Source organism: Gekko japonicus, unplaced genomic scaffold, assembly GCF_001447785.1.
Source record: "Gekko japonicus isolate JY-2015 unplaced genomic scaffold, Gekko_japonicus_V1.1 scaffold35, whole genome shotgun sequence".
In the NCBI taxonomy this organism is placed as follows: Eukaryota; Metazoa; Chordata; class Lepidosauria; order Squamata; family Gekkonidae; genus Gekko; species Gekko japonicus.
This window is the reverse complement of record NW_015176453.1, coordinates 1,384,043-1,403,415: the sequence shown is the minus strand read 5'-3', so window position 1 is coordinate 1,403,415 and position 19,373 is coordinate 1,384,043. Positions and strand designations below refer to the sequence as shown.

At 43.5% G+C, this 19,373-nt stretch overlaps 1 protein-coding gene across 1 annotated transcript in view; it reads right to left on the bottom strand.

Moving 5' to 3' along the window:
• Nucleotides 1-9,450, bottom strand: part of LOC107123617 (gamma-aminobutyric acid receptor subunit pi-like) — a 50,805-nt gene extending 41,355 nt beyond the window's left edge. The window contains exons 1-2 of the mRNA XM_015426888.1: nt 9,398-9,450; nt 5,486-5,589 (exon numbers count right to left, since the gene is read on the bottom strand). Coding sequence (XP_015282374.1) covers nt 5,486-5,589; nt 9,398-9,450 — 157 coding nt within the window. The remainder of the gene's footprint in view (nt 1-5,485; nt 5,590-9,397) is intronic.
• Between the last annotated feature and the right edge of the window lie 9,923 nt (nt 9,451-19,373).

Here is a 19,373-nt window from a genome sequence, read left to right as displayed (position 1 = left end):
AATTTTGTTGAAGAGGTTCCAGAACTACATTCTGGCATGTTCCCCCAGAAAAAAAGCCCTGCCAGCAATAAAGAGCAGCAGGGCAACCTGATTTGCTCCAAACCAGCAAGTCATCCTTATCTGGTCTTCCTTCAAGTTACATCCTTGTAAGCATCCTTATCTGGTCTTCATTCAGTTGAGTGGGTGTGGTTTTTACCTGGGAGATGGGATGGGATGGGATAGGACCCTCTAGGACTATCAGTTCTTATTTGTCACTAGTTATACATCACTTTTTTCTTAAGGCCCACATTTACAGCTGAACTTTCCCTTTCACATTTATGAAACCGTCATCAATTGCACTTTAGATTTAACTAATTCAGTGGAGTGAGACTTAGCTTTGTGTTCCTGTCCTTTTCAAGCTTCAAGTCTCCTGTTTTGAAAGTAAGAAGAATGCAGAAAGATGCAACCTTCAGCCTTCCCCAGATGCAACGCTGTGGAAAGAAAGCTTCCCTGCTGGAAGGAACACCTGGTTCCTCAGATGTCAGTCAACGGTGTAATGGCTTCGGGGTCTATCATGTGATCAGTCTGCAGATGGGCTTGATGAGCTACCCTAATTCACTGCGTCTGTAAGAACTTAAGGGCTTCTGAAAATTAATCACACTGATCAACCATAAATCAGGAAGAAGAGATGCTGTTCAAATCTTCCCGACTGTATTGTGATAGAACAAAAGTGGCACGGGTAGGGAATGACAAATCCTGTGCAAAACTTAGGGGCAGGAAGATTTATGGGAAAAAGCAATGCTCTATGAAGCAACCGGAGGCGATGCTAATGTAACCCTACTCAGGGTTAATGGGTTGAGAGCGGGCTTCAGGAACAGATCTAATCACGGTTCTGAAAGGTTGTTTAAAAGTGTTTCAGAGTTTATTTCAATAACAGTCAAACATACCAACAAGCCTGGCTAGAGGGTAGCAAGGGGCTATTTGTGTGCAAGAGGCCAAAGAAACTTATAAACAGCAGCAGACTGTTTAGTCCTAGGCCGGGTTTCACCTGTTCTCAGCTGAAGAGATGTTTCTGAGCTTTAAAAAAAAATTAAAATGTTTGCAAGCCATGTTTTTAAGGGGTATTATAGTAAAAACATTTCCCTTAAAACTACACAAATCTCACAACAACATGGAAATCCTAACAGTAATAAAACATGGACTCCAACAAGCTGTTGTGCTTCAGGACTGTTTTATTGAGAATAAAACTGAGAAAAACATGGACTCAAGAAAAAAAAACAATATGCTCATACAAAACAGAACACTGCTCAGTAAGGAGCTACTGTTCACTAAGAGTTCTCTCCTGCCTTCCTACCAGGAGTCTCTATAACTAGGTGAACACATCACGTTACACTCCTATGTTAAACAAGAAAGTAGCACGTGGGATCACAAGGTATTAACATGAAGGAGCTTCTGAAAAGGTGATGGCACTATATGGTAAAGATTACAAAATTAAACAGGTCTGGGGACATCCATCACTGATAGGGTTGCCAGGCCCCCGCCAGGGTAGTGGATCCCCCGCTCTGGGGCCCCACACCCATGGCACTGGTCAGCTAGCTGGCAGGGGACTTAATGGCAGCAAACAGAGGCCTAGGCCTGCATTGCCAGCAACACAGTGATGCCTCTGGAAGTGACATCATCCCTGTTCCGTCTGGCGCTAAGTCAAGAGTCAACAGCGCCTTCTGGATGTGATTCAACGCACGGTCAGAGTAAAGTAGAATTAAATCATTTTTATTAAGCTCCTCCACGTGCATTCAGAAGATTTCTTACAATCAAGACTGAATAACTGGTGAAGTTCACATCTTTGTAATCTACTTCAGGTCACTGGCTCATGGTGAAAAAGATTGCGTGCTCCCGCCTCCTTTGCCATTTAAAGAGTAGACAAAGAAACGGGAAGAAAGCTGTAAACTCAAATCCTCGCGCCTCTGGGGGCAGGAAATGACTGTTAATCAGCCAGTCACAGGGATGCTTTGGGATGCCTGACTAAAGACTTCAATTCCTTGGGGCAACTGCTCTTAAAGATATATGGCAGTTCTACTTAACTACAGTTAAATGCTGGCTGGGTGCTGCACAATCACGTTGCCAGCAACACAGGGACACTCTAGTATTTGGGTAAATACTCTATTGTAAAAAATGACTTCTACCATAGAGTTTCTGTCCAAATACCAGAGCGTCCCTGCCTCACCAGTGATGCAATGAGGACGTCACCACATCACCAGCAACACCAGCCTAGGCCTTTGCTCCTAGTAAGTCTCCCCTCCACTCCCCACCGGTTGCCAGGAGGTACCCTGGCAACCCTAATCAATGATCAAAGTAAATATTTATTCCACTTGCTACTACCATCTGTTTCTCCCTGTTGACTTTATTCTTAATCCCATAGACATGACTGCTCCCCACCAGTGTCTCCTCTCATCCTCCATTTTCTTAGTCTGCAGTTTTATAGTTATGCGACTGCCTCCCTGCTTTCTTGCATAAAGCAATGTTAACTGCAATACTAAATGGACTTTTAGAGTATGTCCCTTGACAGCTGTTAAACACAATAACTAAATGGAACCACTATGTTCCAGGCAGTGTACCTCTGGATGCCAGTTGTTGTGGGGAGGGCAACAACAGATGAAAACTTTGGTCTTTGTGCCCTGCTTGAAGGCTTTTCAGAGCCATCTAGTTGACTGAGAGAAAGAGGATGCTGGACAAGATATACCTTTGCTCTAACATCATATGAGTCTTCTTGCACATTATCAAATCAAACAAACAGGTACCCCTTCCATAATTCATCCATCTTGCAATAAAGCTGGTTACAATTTAGAGAAATTTGATCGTAAGAGCCTTTCAATGGCATTCAAGAATTTATTTAATGTAGTTCCTCCTTCTCTCCAATAGATGGCAATACAGAATTATTGCCCTTTTCTGCTTTGGAAGTCCATACAGCAGAGTCTACCATCATTAAAAAGATCTGAATGCTTTGCAACAAACACTGGATTGATACATATAAACAGAATTATTACTTTTATTCTGTCTAACTTCAAGCCCAGCAACATAAAACAACTTTTGACAGAAAAAACACACACAAAAAAACCCCAAGGCTTATAATCTGCAGCAGCATGCCTACAACATTGACATATTTTACTAGTCAAAGGCTGGAAATAACCACCTTAAGATAATTCAGTAAGTGGTGCACTCAAATAAAAGAAGAAAATGGATGAACAGCAGAAACAACAATTGTGCTCAAATGCCTATAATGCTGTTTAACACAATTACAGATTACTGATCTGCAAACAGGAATAAAGAAATAATGGTGATAATACAACAGTAAAAGTGTCCATAACTGGAAAATTATAATCTTGTTATCTGCTTCTGCAGTACATGGTGTGGTCGCTCACACACATCTTATCATCTGATAGCTACAACTTCTCTGAATGAGCCATGAGAAGAACTAATGCCAGAGATCAACATTAAACTCAGAACTTTCATATATTCTTTTCCACAGAGTTCACATATTCAACTGTGAGTCATCAAGTCATCTGTGTACATTGGGGTTGCCAACTTCCAGGTGGGGGCCTGGAGATCTCCTGGAATAAAACTGTTTCCCAGACGACAGAGATCAGTGCCCTTGGAAAAAATGGCTGCTTTTGAAGGTGGAATCCATTATACCCCACTGAGATCACTCTCCAGCTTCCACCCCCAAAATCTCCAGGAATTTTCCAATTCAGAGTTGGAAACCTTAGAATACATCACTGGCTGAAACCAATTACTTCATGGTCTGTTTACCTGATCCAGAGATACCAGCAAAAGATCCAAGACATACTGGATCAGCACTAGGGTTGCCAGCCCCCAGGTCCAGGTGGGGGTTCCCCCGCTTCTGGGGGCTTCAATCTGCCCCCGGCCAGTTGGCTGACCAGGGAAGCTCTGCCCCCAAGAGTGACCACCCACCCAGCCATCCCTCTCCCTCCCCTCCTGCCCGATTTAAAGGGTTTCAGCTGATCAACGGGGACCATGTGGAGGGCCCTTTAAATCTAGCAGGAAGGAGAGGAGTGGTCACAGGCCACAAAAGACCCTTTAAAGGGCTGGCTTCACCCAGCCCCGCGTGCCGTGGTCCCAACCCTGCCCACAAAACCTGGCAATCCTAATCAGTACAATCCTTGCAAGCACAAACATTTCAGTTGTCTGCATAGAGCTCTTGACTTGCAAGAACCTATTGATAGTGAGGAGAAGATTGGATTTATACCCCACCCTTCAATTGGAGTCTCAGAGCGGCTTACAAACTCCTTTCCCTTCCCCACTCCACAACAGACACCCTGTGAGGTAGGTGGGGCTGAGAGAGCTCTTTCAAGAACTGCCCTTTCAAGGACAGCTCTTGTCAGAACTATAGCTTGCCCAAGGTCATCCAGCAGCTGCAAGTGGAGGAGTGGGGAATCAAACCCGTTCTCTCAGATTAGAGTCTGCACACTTAACCATTACACCAAACTGGCAGAACCTTCTTAAAATTCAGCATGCCCTTACAAAGACCTTTTGAGACGAAAGTTAGCTATGCTGTCCAACCTGGGGTAAAGCTTTGATGATTGGTATTTCTTCCTTCATTTTTAAAGTATCTGTCTACCAGGACAATAGGAAATCAACATCAGTCTGCTCATCTCTCTTATAAGTAGTTTTGGAATAATTAAATCAAAATGTTTAAAGTGAGATTAAAGTGAGATCCCATTAATTTGTAGCAGCTACAAATGATGTTATATCATGTACTTCAATATGAACATGTCACTCTAATTTATTCAGTCAGGAGAGGATAACAGAAATGTGTGATTCCAAATATCTAAATGTGACAATTTCTCACATACCCATGGGGAAAATGCGTCCACAGCAAGAGTTTCTTTTACATTTCTATTGCAGCTGCTAGCACAGCTGAAGAAGCAAGCCTTTTTCTCCCAGTCTAAAGTGCAAACGTCAAACTGAAAAATGGATTGTTTCAGCAGGTGGTGGGAAAGCCAAGAAGCCTCTGGTATTGCAGCAATTTCCTGTGTTACTTTACCAGGGTCTCAAGAAATACCTAAAAGCACATCATGAACAATCTTCCGCCCTCAGTTACAAAACATGATTTCACTATATTCCATACTACAGACATCACATGGCACACGCCTAAGTTGCTTAAGACATTGGGGCTGCTCTAGTGAATATATTATTTTTACAGCAGGTACTATGCTTGTTTTTGTACTTTGTCCGTGGACCACTATAACAAAGAATCTAGATTATACGAGCCTGTCTGTTGGAGAGCAAGGACCATGCCTCTGTACTGTAGAAGCAGAATTAAAGCCTGGCAGTTCCATAATAAAGAACATCATATCCTTTCAACATCGTACAACCGAGTCAAAGATAAAAGACCAGTATGGTTCCTATTATCAGTTCATTTCTGATTCCTCAGATGCCATGTGGTATCAAAACAGATTATTCCAGCTATATCACATTTTCTACTTACTGTCAAAAAATGGGCGCAGATACTTGTTATATCCTTTCATTATTTTCTGTATGGTAGGCGGAAGAATTTCACCTTTTCCTTCAGCTGGGGGAACTTTTATTAATCTGACAGGGAAGAAGAACAGGGAGGTTGCTCCTTAGCTGTAAAAATGTGTTTAGTGGCAAACTGATAACATAGTACTATTGCTGTACCTGGAAACTGCTGCTTTCCTCATACCAACTGCCTGCAGCTGAGGCAATGGCAACATCTCCTCAAAAGCCGAACATGTCAGTCTTTCCCCAGGAGAATTTATCAGTCTTATGTCCTACCCAAATTTGCTACAATGGCCCCAGTAACTGGACAAAATTCACACTGAGTTCAGTTTCTTCTCTCACTGCTTTTGTGAGATGTGTCACAGTAGACCTTCCTTGTCCATTATAATGAAACTTTTTCTTATACACCATGAAATCTGCTTATCAAAGTCCCCAAAGGGAGAAAATGCAGCGGCGTTGTTTCTTTGTTGAAGGATAATATATTTTTCTATTAATCTCCCCAAATCCGTTTTTCCCCCCAGCACCAAGTTTAACATAGATAAATGCAGAAACAGCAAGGCAAAGGAGAATCCGTGAAGTGTAATTACAGAAGCATCATCCTTTGTATACAAACTGTTGCTAAAACAACATGAAAAATAACAATGTATAACTCTGCCTAGGGTTGCACTACCGGTCTCTAAGGTGCCATAGGACTCTCTGTTGTTTGGACCACATACAAAGTAATACTTCAAGATAATTGTTAGCGGCCTTGCTTTGTAATGCATTTCGAAATATACAGCAGTGTTCATTGCCTACTGCACCATATCGTCGTGTATTTTAAGCATGCTGTCAAGACGAGAGCACCTTTTCAGTCCTAAGATCCACATTAAACCCCCATTCTAGAATACAGGACTTCATTTTTATGCCTGCACATTTCTTTCCCTTTCCGTTGCACTCATATGATTATGGTTACCTGTCGAACTCCTTGGTCCTGACCTGGATAGCCCAGGCTAGCCTCATCTTGTCAGATCTCAGAAGCTAAGCCAGGTCAGCCCTGGTTAGTATTTGGATGGGAGACCTCTAAGGAAGTCCAGGGTCACTACACAGAGGCGAGCAATGGCAAACCACCTCTGAACGTCTCTTACCTTGAAAACCCTACAGGGTCACCATAAGTCAGCTGCAACTTGATGACACTTTCCAATACCACACTGAACTCCTTGGTTCCAAGTAAGACAACACTGGTCCATCTGCTTCAGTATTGTCTGATCTGACTGATAGAGCTCTCCAGGGCCTCAACTTCTTCAGTACTTTAACTGGAGATCCCAGGGACTGAACTGGAACCCTCTAGATGCACAGCATATGCTCTACCACTGAAGCACAGCCCTTCTTTCTTATTTTCATTCTCTCTCTTTTTATGATGCTCTATCCTGTCTCTCCTGTTTTAAGGAGAAAACCAGGGTGGGAAATTATAGACCAAGTACACCCCACTACCTGAAGAGGAACAGTTCAGTGGGGTAGTTTCCAGTATCTCACCTGAACAGAGATTGTTCTTTGAGGTTTGTGGCAAGAAAAATCCCACTTTTCTCCATATCCACCTGTCCCCCTGGTGGGGAAGGATTGGCCATTTAACTTAAATTAATTTAGATTAGAGAACCAGTTTGGTGTAGTGGTTAAGAGCAGCGGACTCTAATCTGGAGAACTGGTTGATTCCCCACTCCTCCACATGCAGCCAGCTGGGTGGTGTTGGGTCAGTCATAGTTCTCTCAGAGCAGTTCTCTCAGAGCTCTCTCAGCCCTACCTACCTCTCAGGGTGTTTACTGTGGGGAAAGGAAGGGAAGGAGATTGTGGAAGGAGACTCCAAGAGTATAAATAATCCTCCTCCTCGGATGCAAAAGGAACCATTTTCAGGTGCAAAAGGTACCATTGCATTAGAACGCAGGGACACAGAGAGAACAGAAAGTCTCAAATACTGGCTCAGGGAGCAGGAGCAGACTGGGAAGCGAAGATGGCCCAGGAACAAGCCCAACTGAGCAGTCCCTGTGGTGCTGCTACAAACTAGCACTCCAGGGGTGGCGGGGGCAGTTCCTCCTCCTCCTTTTTCCCCCAGAGGGCCACTGCCCTAGAGGGCTGCTGGTGGCCAAGCTCTAGCAACACTGCCATAGTGTCAGGGATTACCACTTGGCTCAGACCCTTCATGATAAATCGGTGTCAGCTCACCAATTCTCCTCCTGCATGATGCCATTTTGTGGGATGAGGCAAAGGCTAAGCCATTTTCCATTGTCCGTGTCACTGCGTTCAGTGGCCCCTGGAGTGCTGGTTTGTAGCACCGCAGGGACTGCTCAGCTGGGCTTGTTCCTGGGCCATCTTCACTTCCCAGTCTGCCCCTGCTCCCTGAGTCAGAATCTGTGACTTTCTGTTCTCTCTGTTTCCCTGCACTCTAACGCAATGGTGCCTCTTGCGCCCAAAAAAGAAATAAGGGGCAAGTAGCATTTCGGCAGGAAAGAGTATAGACTCTACAATGTCACAAAGCCTTTAATAGTCTGGCAGTCTATAACAAGGTGTGCCCATGTTATTTGCTGTCACAGAGACCAAAGTTTGATTCCCAATATTAAAATCTACACAAGCCATCAAAACCAGAGGTTTCTCCAGACACCATCTTCTCCCTTATTGCTTGGAGGGGTCCAGTGTATTTTATGCTGACTATGAATACCCAAATGAATCTTTGCAAAACTAAACTATTCAATAGTCTCCACTCTACCAGCTAGAAATGGGGAGGTGCTGCTCACATATCTGTTAAAAGGAGCAAGACCAACGCTGTCAGTCTCACAAGCATCCACTGGTACCAGCAAAACACATTTAAATTTAAAATGGTTCTTTTGTTCAATCTGGTCTGTAATGAGGATGTAAAGCCAATGTCGCCCAGAATGCTCCTGCATGTTGCAAGTACATATTTTCCACTTTCTCTTCCTTATTAGGAACCATTAAATGTTTCCAGAAACAAGACAAGAGGCTCAAAGGCAATTTGAGTCTTGCATATGAAAATGTGCAGACTGTCAGATACCATCCACCACCCTTGGCAACATAAGGCACCATATGTGCACACAAATGGACACAAACTTTCTGTGCATCATTCAGTGACAAAAATGCCCCATCACAAGCAAGCAAGGGACTTCACATGCAAACACCCATGCCCCTAAAAACAAGAGATACCACAACACAGAAATAATACTGAGAAAGGTCTTTTAAAACATTTTTTTTGTTCTAATTTCTGCTTAAGGTGATAGCCATATGAGCAGTACTAGATAGATGGAGATAGAGACACCACAACAGGTGTGGGGAATGACTGGATTCACAGCAAATAAGCTAAGGGTACACATTATGACCGATTTCCCACATGTGCTGCTCTACGCTCGCTCTTCCCTTCTGCCCTGATGGTACGTGTCAATTTCACACAAGCTGCTGCGTGGCCGCATTTTGCCCTGCAGCTTCGCCTGATTTTCCCCGCATGTACTCAATCCTCAAAAAACAGGATTCAGTAGACGCGGGGAAAATCAGGCGAAGTTGCAGGGCAAAATGCGGCCACGCAGCAGCTTGTGTGAAATTGACACGTACCATCGGGGCAAAAGGGAAGAGCGAGCGTGGAGCAGCGCTTGTGGGAAATCAGTCTATGTTTTGCAGCTGCAAGGCTGCAAGAAACAACTGCAAATGGGCAAAGCTTGCATGCATGCACACATGCACACATAGGGAAAGGTCACGGCACTGACTCAGGCAAAGTACTGTAAAGCACTCAGAATTGGCTTCACTATTTCTGTTGTCTGGAAAGTACTCTTTCATCAAACCCAAAAACATTCTGCATGCCTGGATAACTGTAAGAACAAAGTAGTAAAATACCAGCTCTTACCTGCATGATATCATTACAAAGAGAGCTTTGAAACCCCAGCTCAAGGTGCACATTGCTGAAGGTTGGCTCCAAAAATCCTATTATTTCCTAAAAGTGAATGAAGAAAAGCCTTACTTATATACCACCAAGAAAAATACTGGTTACATGAATATAGTTTCATAAGCATTATGTGAAAACAGCAAATAGCAATACTGCTTATTCCAAAGCACTTTACTTTAATCTAATTTTGCAACTTTGTGTTTTAATCTCATGTAGTTTTTTGAAAGGGACTCCCTTTGACTTAAATGAAGCCTTAAAGTAAATGTGCCAAGGATAGAGCCTTATGCTTGCTTTGTAGTCACCATAGCAGCTGGAACACACAAGCCAAGATTCGTGGTGTAATGATTCCTAGATGGGAGATCCAGGTTCAGATAATAAAAGCTTGCTGGGTGATCTTAAACCAGTCACGCAGTCTCTGTTTAACCTACCTCATAGGACTGTTGTGTGTATAGAGTGGAGAAGAAATGTTGTGAACCACTTTGGGTCCCCATTTGGAAGAAAAGTGGGATATAAATGAAGTCAAATCAATAAAATCAATAGAGATCTCCCTAGTCCTGGACAATGGCACAAGGATAAACCTAACCCCCTCTACCCCAGTAGCATAATTCTGTTCTCAGTCAGATCTTTCCCAAGAAAAAGATTTATGGATATCTGATCACAGATCTCTATTACCCTGTCCACCTAAGCCTTATTTCTATGATATTCTTTTTGAGATGAGGTGGCTTGGGCTTTATACAATTCGAAATTCAGCTGCATGAAATATTTCTGTAAATGCATGATAAAGTTTTCGTGCTGCCTATTTGATCTTCAGTTCCTTATCTAACAACTCCAATATGGAATTTTTCCCATTTGTTCTACGCTGAGTTGACCTATTCATTGAGCTATCCTCCACAACTCCATGATCTTTCTTCTAAAAGTTCAGACCCCATTCAGCATCTATGTGAAGTGAGGAATTTTTTGATCCATTGTGCATTTCTTTATGGTCACCTGTATAGAATCTCATTTGCCATTTTGTTTCAGCCCAGCTGGAGAAATGAACTTTGGAATTCTTGATAACCTATTTGGATTTTCACCATCTGAATAATGTATTGTCATCTTATGAACATGACTGTCACTGCTCATTCTTGACCCCAGATAATTTATGAAACTACTACAGGTTCTTGGATAACTCCACGTCTTACTCCCCTCTGCTCAGATTCCTCTTCTGCAAGCACTCAACAATCCATTAGAAGAGCCTCCCCTCATTCCATGGCTGCTTAAATTTACTTACCTTTTTGTGCACTTTGGCAAAGCTTTTAAAAAGTCCATGTACATGTCTACAAGATCCTCACTATCTACATCTGAGTTTTTATTTATTTATCCTGCTTTTCTCTCCAATGAGAACCCAAAGGAGCTTGCATCAGTTTCTTTTCCTTCATTTTATCCTGGCAACAACCTTGCAAAGTACGTTAGAGTGAGAGAAGGTAACTGGCACAAGAACATCCAGTGAGTTTCCATGGCAGAGTAAGAATCTGAACCTGGGATTTGAACCTGGGTCTCCCAGATCCTAGTCTGGCACTCTAACCACTACACCACACTGCCTCTCTAGCTGATGAAGAATTTTACAAGGCTGGAAAAGTGGGACTGTCATTTTGCAGAAGACATGCTCACTATTCCTCTGAAAGCATCTTTTTCCATTAGCTTAATGATTCTAGATACTTCCATTTGAAACGTGTGAGGAATAAACAAAAGCCCAATCCCTGAAAAAAAATCATTGTTTTACTTACTTCCAAGAAGCACCAAGTACAGATCTGTTAAAAACGTTAATATGCCCTTCCACAAACAAGCATGCACACGGGGGGGGGGGGGGGGGCATGCGATGGCTGAGCACATTCTCTTCATGTAGGCAGTCCCAGATTTAATCCTGGCATCTCCAGTTGAAGGGTCTTGAGTAGCAGGTGTTGGAAAAGACCCTTCTCTACCTGAGGCCCTGAAGAGCCACTGCTGGTCATAGTAGACAGCTCTGTGCTAAATGAACCAATGATCTGACTCCAGTAAAAGGAAATTTCACATGTCTAATTCAATTACTCTTAACTTGGTTTCAGAGGGTAGGTTGGTCTGCAGTAGAAAAGCTAGAAATCGAATCCAGGAGCAACTTAGAGACCACCAACATTTTCAGGGTATGAGCTTTTAGAGTCAAAGCTCCCTTCGTTCAGATACCTGATGATACCTGCCGAAGGGAGCTTTGACTGCCAAAAGCTCATGCACTGAAAACCTTGTAGGTCTCTAAGGCACTTCTGGACTTGAATCTAGCTGTCCAGCTTGGATATCTCAATGGTTCCCTTTCTTCTGTTAGGACGGTGTCTATTACAAGCTAGAAAGAAAATTAAAGGAGAGGAAAAGCTTTTAAAGAATTAAGCTGCTTTGGTATGAATGGAAGGCTCTGTCAATGGGGTGAGCAATATTGTGATGGGAGAGGGAACAGAAACGTAGCAGGCTGCAGTGCTGCAGGAGCTCCTGGTACAGCTGCCAGGTTCACTTTTTGAATAGCGCTAATTGATGAGAGCGGGCCAGAAGTCCTGTCTGCTCTCTCTTATAAGCGGTAGCTTTAATGCTTTCATTTGGCTGACAACTTAGCTGCTGGCATGCCAGCCAGCCAGTTTCTAATTTCGAGCAGCATTTCCCTACTTAACGTACAGCAGCTCAGGCGGACAGCTGAGGAATACATGAACAAGCTCTGATTAGACTGGGACCCAAAACAATGTCCGTTCCAGGTAGCAGTTTCTGTGTTGTTTCAGGAGAGCAACAGTGCGACCCCATGCAAAGTTAGTCCATTGATTCCACTCAGCTTTAGCTTACTTTGGCCCCGGTCACACGGAAGGTTTTGGCCCAGGAGAGGGACGGATCGGCCACACCTGAATGGACAAGCTCCTTCCACCGGAACACCTGAAGCTGCCTGACACAGACCATTGGTTTATTAAGGTCAGTATTGTTTCCTCTGATTGGCACATGCTCTCTGGGATCACAGGGACACCTGAAACTGCCTTATACTGAATCAGACCTTTGGTCTATCAAGGTTAGTATTGTCTATGCAGACTGGCAGTGGCTCTCCAAAGACTCAGGGAGAGGTCTTTCACATTACCTCCTACCTGATCTTTTAAAACTGGAGATGCTGAGGACTGAACCTGGGACCTTCTGCATGCCAAACAGATACTCTACCACTGAGTCACAGCTTCTCCATATGAACCTGCCTGGGATTTGTGATCTGCTGCCCTGCTCTGTGTGGCTACCTTATCTGAAGTAAAGTTGGTGAGCACTTGAAACAAGACCTTCTCAGCTCTTGCTCCCAACTTAGGTAACATACCAACTAAGGTTCCTTGGACACCATGCTGCTGGGAGTTCCAGAAAAATAAGATGACTTTTCTATTCTGAAAGGCCTTTGACACAATGCTGAGTCTCTGACAATGTTTTTAATTGCTGCTGTTTCAGCATGATTCCATGGCTGGTGTTGCATGATGTCCATTTTATTATATGAACTGACTGATTTATATAGGGTTTGCAGGGGTCGTTTCGTAGAAAAAGAGCTAGGGGAACTCATTAGCATAACTCATTAGCATATGCCACACCCCCTGACATCACCGGAAGTGCCACACACCCCGTCCCCAATGGTCCCAGCCGCTGGCCTTGCAGCTCCACTGCCGAGCCCCATGGGGCCTGGCGGTGGACCTGCAAGGCCGGCGGGAGTGCAAGGAAGCCCTGAGAAGGCCCTCCCTGGCCCCAGGCAGGCAGGGGTGGGGAGAGGCAGGGAGGAAGCAACTTACCCTCCCTCTTCTGCCTCCTCCTGGCTGAATGAGGGCCGGAAGCAGGGGGCGGGGCTTCATCATGTGCCCCGCCCCCCGTACCTCACCCGGAGGAACTGCGATCCCCCCCGAAATGACCTCTGAGGGTTTGTTCCTTTTGATCTGATTTTAGTATCACTAACAGTCTACCTTATGTTGTCATTTTTCACTGTTCTATATATAGATGTTTTATCTGGATTTACTTCTATGGCTGTGTCCTTGTATACTTAGATGTCAGAACGGTGAAATGGAAACTATCTAAGGAAATAAGTATAACCCTAAGAAGACAGAGCTAAAGGTAGTGGGCATATAGTGTGTTCATTCACTGGATGAATTATCAACAAAACTTTGCCTACTTTGAAGTGAGTTTGTAGTGCGGCTATAGATACAAACTAAAAATAAAGTCTTAGATAAGAACAGAAACACACATTTAAAATGTGGACATCATGTTTTTCACATTTTAAAACGAAGAAAAAGCACAGTTGTAACCCATGATTTTATTCAATGTATTTGTAATAGTGTCTCTCTACTTGTAAGCTTGGAGCTGCAGTGGCTCAAGTGGTTAAGACGCTGAACTGCAGGCTGTGGAAGGTCAGTAGTTCAGCAGTTCGAGACCCGGGTGCCGCATGATGGAGTGAGCTCCCATCTCTAGTTCCAGCTCCTGCCAACCTAGCAGTTCAAAAGCAAGAAATTGCAAGTAGATAAATAGGGACCACTTCGGTGGGAAGGTAACAGCGTTCCGTGCACCTTGGCGTTTAGTCATGCCGGCCACATGACCAAGGAAACGTCTTCGGACAGCGCTGGCTCTTCGGCTTTGAAACGGAGATGAGCACCGCAACCCTAGAGTCGGATTCGACTGGCTTTCGAGCAAGGGAACCTTTACCTTTACCTTTACCTCTCTACTTGTACGTTTTTATAATGACTTTGATTTACTGATATATGCCAATAAAGGCTGACTTGACTTGCCAAACACACATTTTTAAACACAGCTTCCTTCACCTTGTTGAGTTGACCAGCTTGAGGTCACACTGGATTAAAAATTTATGCTAAACTTAGACAATTTATTCAGTTGGCAAGTACAGGAGTTTGGCTTTTACATCTGAAAAGCAATTCAAGAAGGGGTTTTGTGGCACTGACTAACAAATTTACTGAAGCCTAAGTTTTCTGTGGGTGAGGGATGCCAGCTCTGAGTTGGGAAATCCTTGGAAATTTGGGAGTGGAGTCTGGGGTTGGGGAAGGGAGGGACTTCAACAGGGTATCCCGCCCCATATACTGCCACAGAGTCCACCCTCTGGAGCTGCCATTTCATCCAGGGGCCTGGAGATCAGTTGTAATTCTGGGAGACCTCCAGGCCCCACCCGGAGACTGACAACTTTGCACAAGACACTCTACATCAAGAGTTTGGAAGAGACCTTAAGTTCCATCCACTAAACTTTCCCTGTGGCAGAATTAGGGTTGCCAACTTGGCACCTGGAGTTCTCCCACTATTACAACTGATCCCCAGATGACAGAGATCAGTTCCCCTGGAGAAAAATGGCTGCTTTGGAAAGTGGCGTTTGTGGCTTTATACCCTGCTGAGGCCCCTCTCCTCCTAACGTCTGCCCTCCCCAGGCTCCACCCCCCCCCCCCCAAATCTCCAGGTATTTCCCAACCCAGAGCTGGCAACCCTAGTCAGCACATGCAAGACAAATAATAACATTCAGATATCAGTGTTTGATTGAAGTATCAGAATATCTCAGAATACTAATGTTGATACGTCAAGGGCTTATACACGATGTGTTGCAATTTGGTCAAGGGTTCTCAAATTTATGTCAGAAAAGGACATTCTTCCGTCCAAAGAGGCATACATTCCCTGGACACGATTTTAAACATATTAATTCACTACACATGTACTGGCAGTGTTTATTTAACTTTTTTTCATGATCAACCACCATATCTTTATCTTCTGTGTTTTAGTGCACCGTTTACACATAAAGAGGTTAGGCGGTTATAGTACGGTTAAGCTGATAGTATTGGTAAGGGTTATGTTTATCTTCAAGGAGATATGTTTGTGTTACATTCGTTTTTTAATGTGCCTGTTTTCATTGCTGTCCCATTATGGTTTTTCTTAATAAAAAATAAATTAAAAAATTAAAAAAGAATATCTCTAAGGCCAATTCTAAATATTAACTAAGAGAGAAAGAAGCCTGGTGCCTCTACTGTGCCAGACAACATTAGCCATGCTTTAAAATCCTATTTGTTTTCATACCATACTTGCCCAATTTCTGTAAATAAGTACACTGTAGGAAATGCACAATTATCACTAAAGTAACTTTCTTTCTTTTTAAAAAAGTTTTATAAAGTATACTCATACATATACTGATCTTTATATACATGCAACATAAACGAGTCTATTGCTTATTCTTTTCCTTTACCCATTTATATACCTTCTCCCATCTTTCCTGAAATATTTTATCATCTTGACCGTCCAGCATGTCTGAACATTTGAATGGCAGGAACAGGGTTAGTTTGTTCCAGATTAAAACTAGGAGCTAATTATATACCCAATGTAATATTTTACCCAACTGTACTTGATAACTGCAGGAAGCCAGCTATGATTTATGGCTGGAACAAGTGAGTGACGGCTAATTGTGCTTTCTGGATCAGGTGAGGGACGGCTAACTGTGGCCTTTACAGAATTTTCAGATTTCTGTTTTTACCATAGCAAGATTGTCTAAAATATTTACACAGTTTGGTTTTTAGCTAAAGATCACAGCTTAATCTCTCCACCTTGCTTTCCCAAATTATTCCAAACTATAAAAAGTTAATAAGGCCCCGGGGGGGAAGCGTGGCTGTTTGCCCTGGAGCAAAATAATGCGCGGCTGCCTGATCACACGTCCCATCGAGGTCCTGTGGTTAGGGCGTGAGGTGCCGATCACATGGCTATCCTGCAGCACGGCAAAGAAGCGACGCAGCGCGATCACACCAGCAATCGCTAGGCGCCGCTTTTGTGGTAAACGCGTATATTTGTTTCTCACCAAAAGGTGAGTATGTGCATGATCGTTTGTGCGCATCCTGTGCAGACATTTTAAAAAAACTAACTGGTTTGTGACAGAACTAGGACGGGATGCGATCAGACACCCGCCCTTGCCCCGCATTTTCCGGAAATTAGTACATTGTAAGTACTAGTTTTTTACTCCGTAGCTTTGGCACGAAGCCACGGGTTAGCCATGGGTGCACTACACTTCCGAGATGTTGCGGTGTGATCACACCCGGAAAATCCGCCTCTCATCCATATCTTTAGCGCGGCAAATGCTCTGTGTGAATGGGGCCTAAGTAATTTTTTTGTATATGCACAACATACTGTCAAAAATATTCATGGCAACTGAGATTCAGAGCAATGCTGAAATACAAAAATATCAACAGTAGTGACCAAAATGCCAGGGCAGTAAGTGGGAGTACTTTCTAAGATAGAAGTCTGACCTAACGCAGGCTGCTTTGAACTACCACTATTGTGGTGCTGTGTGAGCCACTACCACTATTGTGGTGCTGTGTGAGCCACTACCACTATTGTGGTGCTGTGTGAGCCACTACCACTATTGTGGTGCTGTGTGAGCCATTTGCACAAGCAGAAATCAGATCAGCACAATCTAGACCTAGCAACATGTCTGTTATTCACAAAGGTGCTGCAGTTGATGGAAGAATCCCTGGTCTGGAAGTGTCTTTAAATGTACTACTTCACCCTACCGTTTTAGGCACATCGGAGGGTTTGCATCATAGGAAGAGTTAAGAAGACCATACAGAGAAGGATAACCAAATGAGTACTGGGGAAAGTGCCTGTGATAACACTTGAGGGTAAATTCAGTTGGGTAGCCAAGTTGGTTTGAAGCAAGGCGCAACAAAGTTTAATGCTGGGTACAAGCTTTTGTATGCATGCACACTGCTTCAGATACCTGAAGGCAAAATTAGCATTCTAGGGCTTAAGTTCTTAGTATCCTGAATAGGCAATAAATGTATTAAGGGCTTTTGCACATTGAGCCTCTCACTCCTGAGCCTCTCTTGCACTTTTTTGTTGTTGTTGTTGTTAATCTCTGATCATTATTTTTTTTGGGGGGGGGGGATCATTGAAGAAGCATTTGTAATAGGAGTGAGTGAACTGTCCAAAAGGTTTTTATTCACACTATGAGCTGTCTTAAGCAAGAGATGCTCGAGGGCCTCGCATGTGAAAACAGCTTGTGTTTATGAACAAAATCTTACATTCTAAATCAAGAATTTTAAGAAAACCTTGTGTGCAAGTTTTAATATATTGTTAGACCCTGACTCCTACTGATGTATGCTGGCAGTCAAAGGATTGCTCCATTAATGTAGATCATCAGCGTATCTCCAAAACAGATGTTTGAGAGCCTGAAGCTGAAGACAGGGGACTGATGTTTAGAGAACATGACTTGCCAAAGGCCGTTCAGATAGACAAAGATGTGTAGCTGTGTTAGATTGTCTGTAGCAGCAGAAAAGAGCAAGAGTCCAGTGGCACCTTAAAGACTTGCAAAGTCTGTGTCACGAAAGCTCATACCCTGCCACAAATGTTGTTAGTCTTTAAGGTGTTACTGGACTCTTGCTCTTTTCTGCTGCTAAAGGCCAACCAGTATGTTTTTATGGGTGAGGTGCAGATTCCATCCAAGGTCTTCCTGGTCAAAGGCCAGCATTCCTGTGGCAGATTGTACTATGGTACAATTCCACTAAAAGTATTTCTGAATCAAATATATTACTCATAGTTTACGTGGTGCCATCCACAAAACATCTAACCTATGATACACTGATTTCTGGTGATGCAGCCTCCTCTCCTGAAAGACAAGAGGTATGATGAGGGTGCGTGAACATTTAGGGCAGGCTTCACTCCAGTCCCTCCACTACCAAGTCTCAATACATATACCCTTCAGACTTCTTGGAGATCACTGTGGAAAATCAGTCTCCCGGGAGCTAGATAACATTTGCCAGGGTTCTGGCACCTCCATCCAACCTTCATTCTTTGAGGCTAACTCAAAGATACGCCATCACTACATCATGCAACAAGGCCAAAAGACTGCAAGCTCCAGGCAAGAACCAACTGGCCTCGTGTTGTCCGCAGTATCTGGTACGATTCTGCTATTGGATGCTAGATATTCCACTATGCAGATGAGTGTGCATGGATAAATAATCTGTGTACTCATTTTTTGAGTATGCCATTTGACGCACTTCTGATAGAACTGAGTTGCTGACCAAGTGGGAAGGGGTTCCTATTGATGGGTGGACAGATGCATCTCAAGTGACATTTGAAGTGATTGGGCATTTTGACCAGGGATGGGGAGATGAAGAAGAAGATGAGAAGAAGAGTTGGATTTTATACCCCATTTTAGTCTACCCTAAGGAGTCTCAAAATGGCTTACAATCACCTTCCCCTTCCTCTCCCCACCACAGGCACCTTGTGAGGTAGATGGGGCTGAGAGAGTTCTCAGAGAACTGTGACTGGCCCAAGGTCACCCAGAAGGCTTCATGTGGAGGAGTCCTGGTTCTCCAGATTAGAGTCCACAGCTCTTAACCACTACACCATGCTGGAAAAGGATTCCTTGCAGTGTCCAGAGCAGGAGAACCTCATATTGTTAGTCTGAACATATCTTCTGTCAGGTCATAGCTACATGCAAATGTTGAGTCTAACTAGGGGAAAGAAGAATCTGAGTGCCCTAATAAGAAAGCCTGTGTGGTATACGTTTATCACAACTCCAAATGGAAAAGGCTAATATGACTCTCAGATTTCAGGGGGTGCCTGAAATTGAAAAAGATGATCTGAAGAAGACTCTGGGAGAGATTATTGCTCCAGTAACAGGCTTATCAGCAGATGACATAGTAAAAGACATGGAGGCTGCCTATCGGGCATACTCCAATTATATTTTAAAAAATAGCCTGTCTGGAGAGATTGTGGTTAGATTTGCAAGAAGACAGACCAGAGATGCTGTATTAAAAGCAACTTCGGCAAATCCACTGAAAATTGGGAATACAATCATTAAGACTTTAAAAGACATTCCATTTGAAATTTGTCAAAAGAGGAAAAGTTACAAGGAATTGATCTCATTTCTTCAAACCAATGGAATTCAGTATCGTTGGGC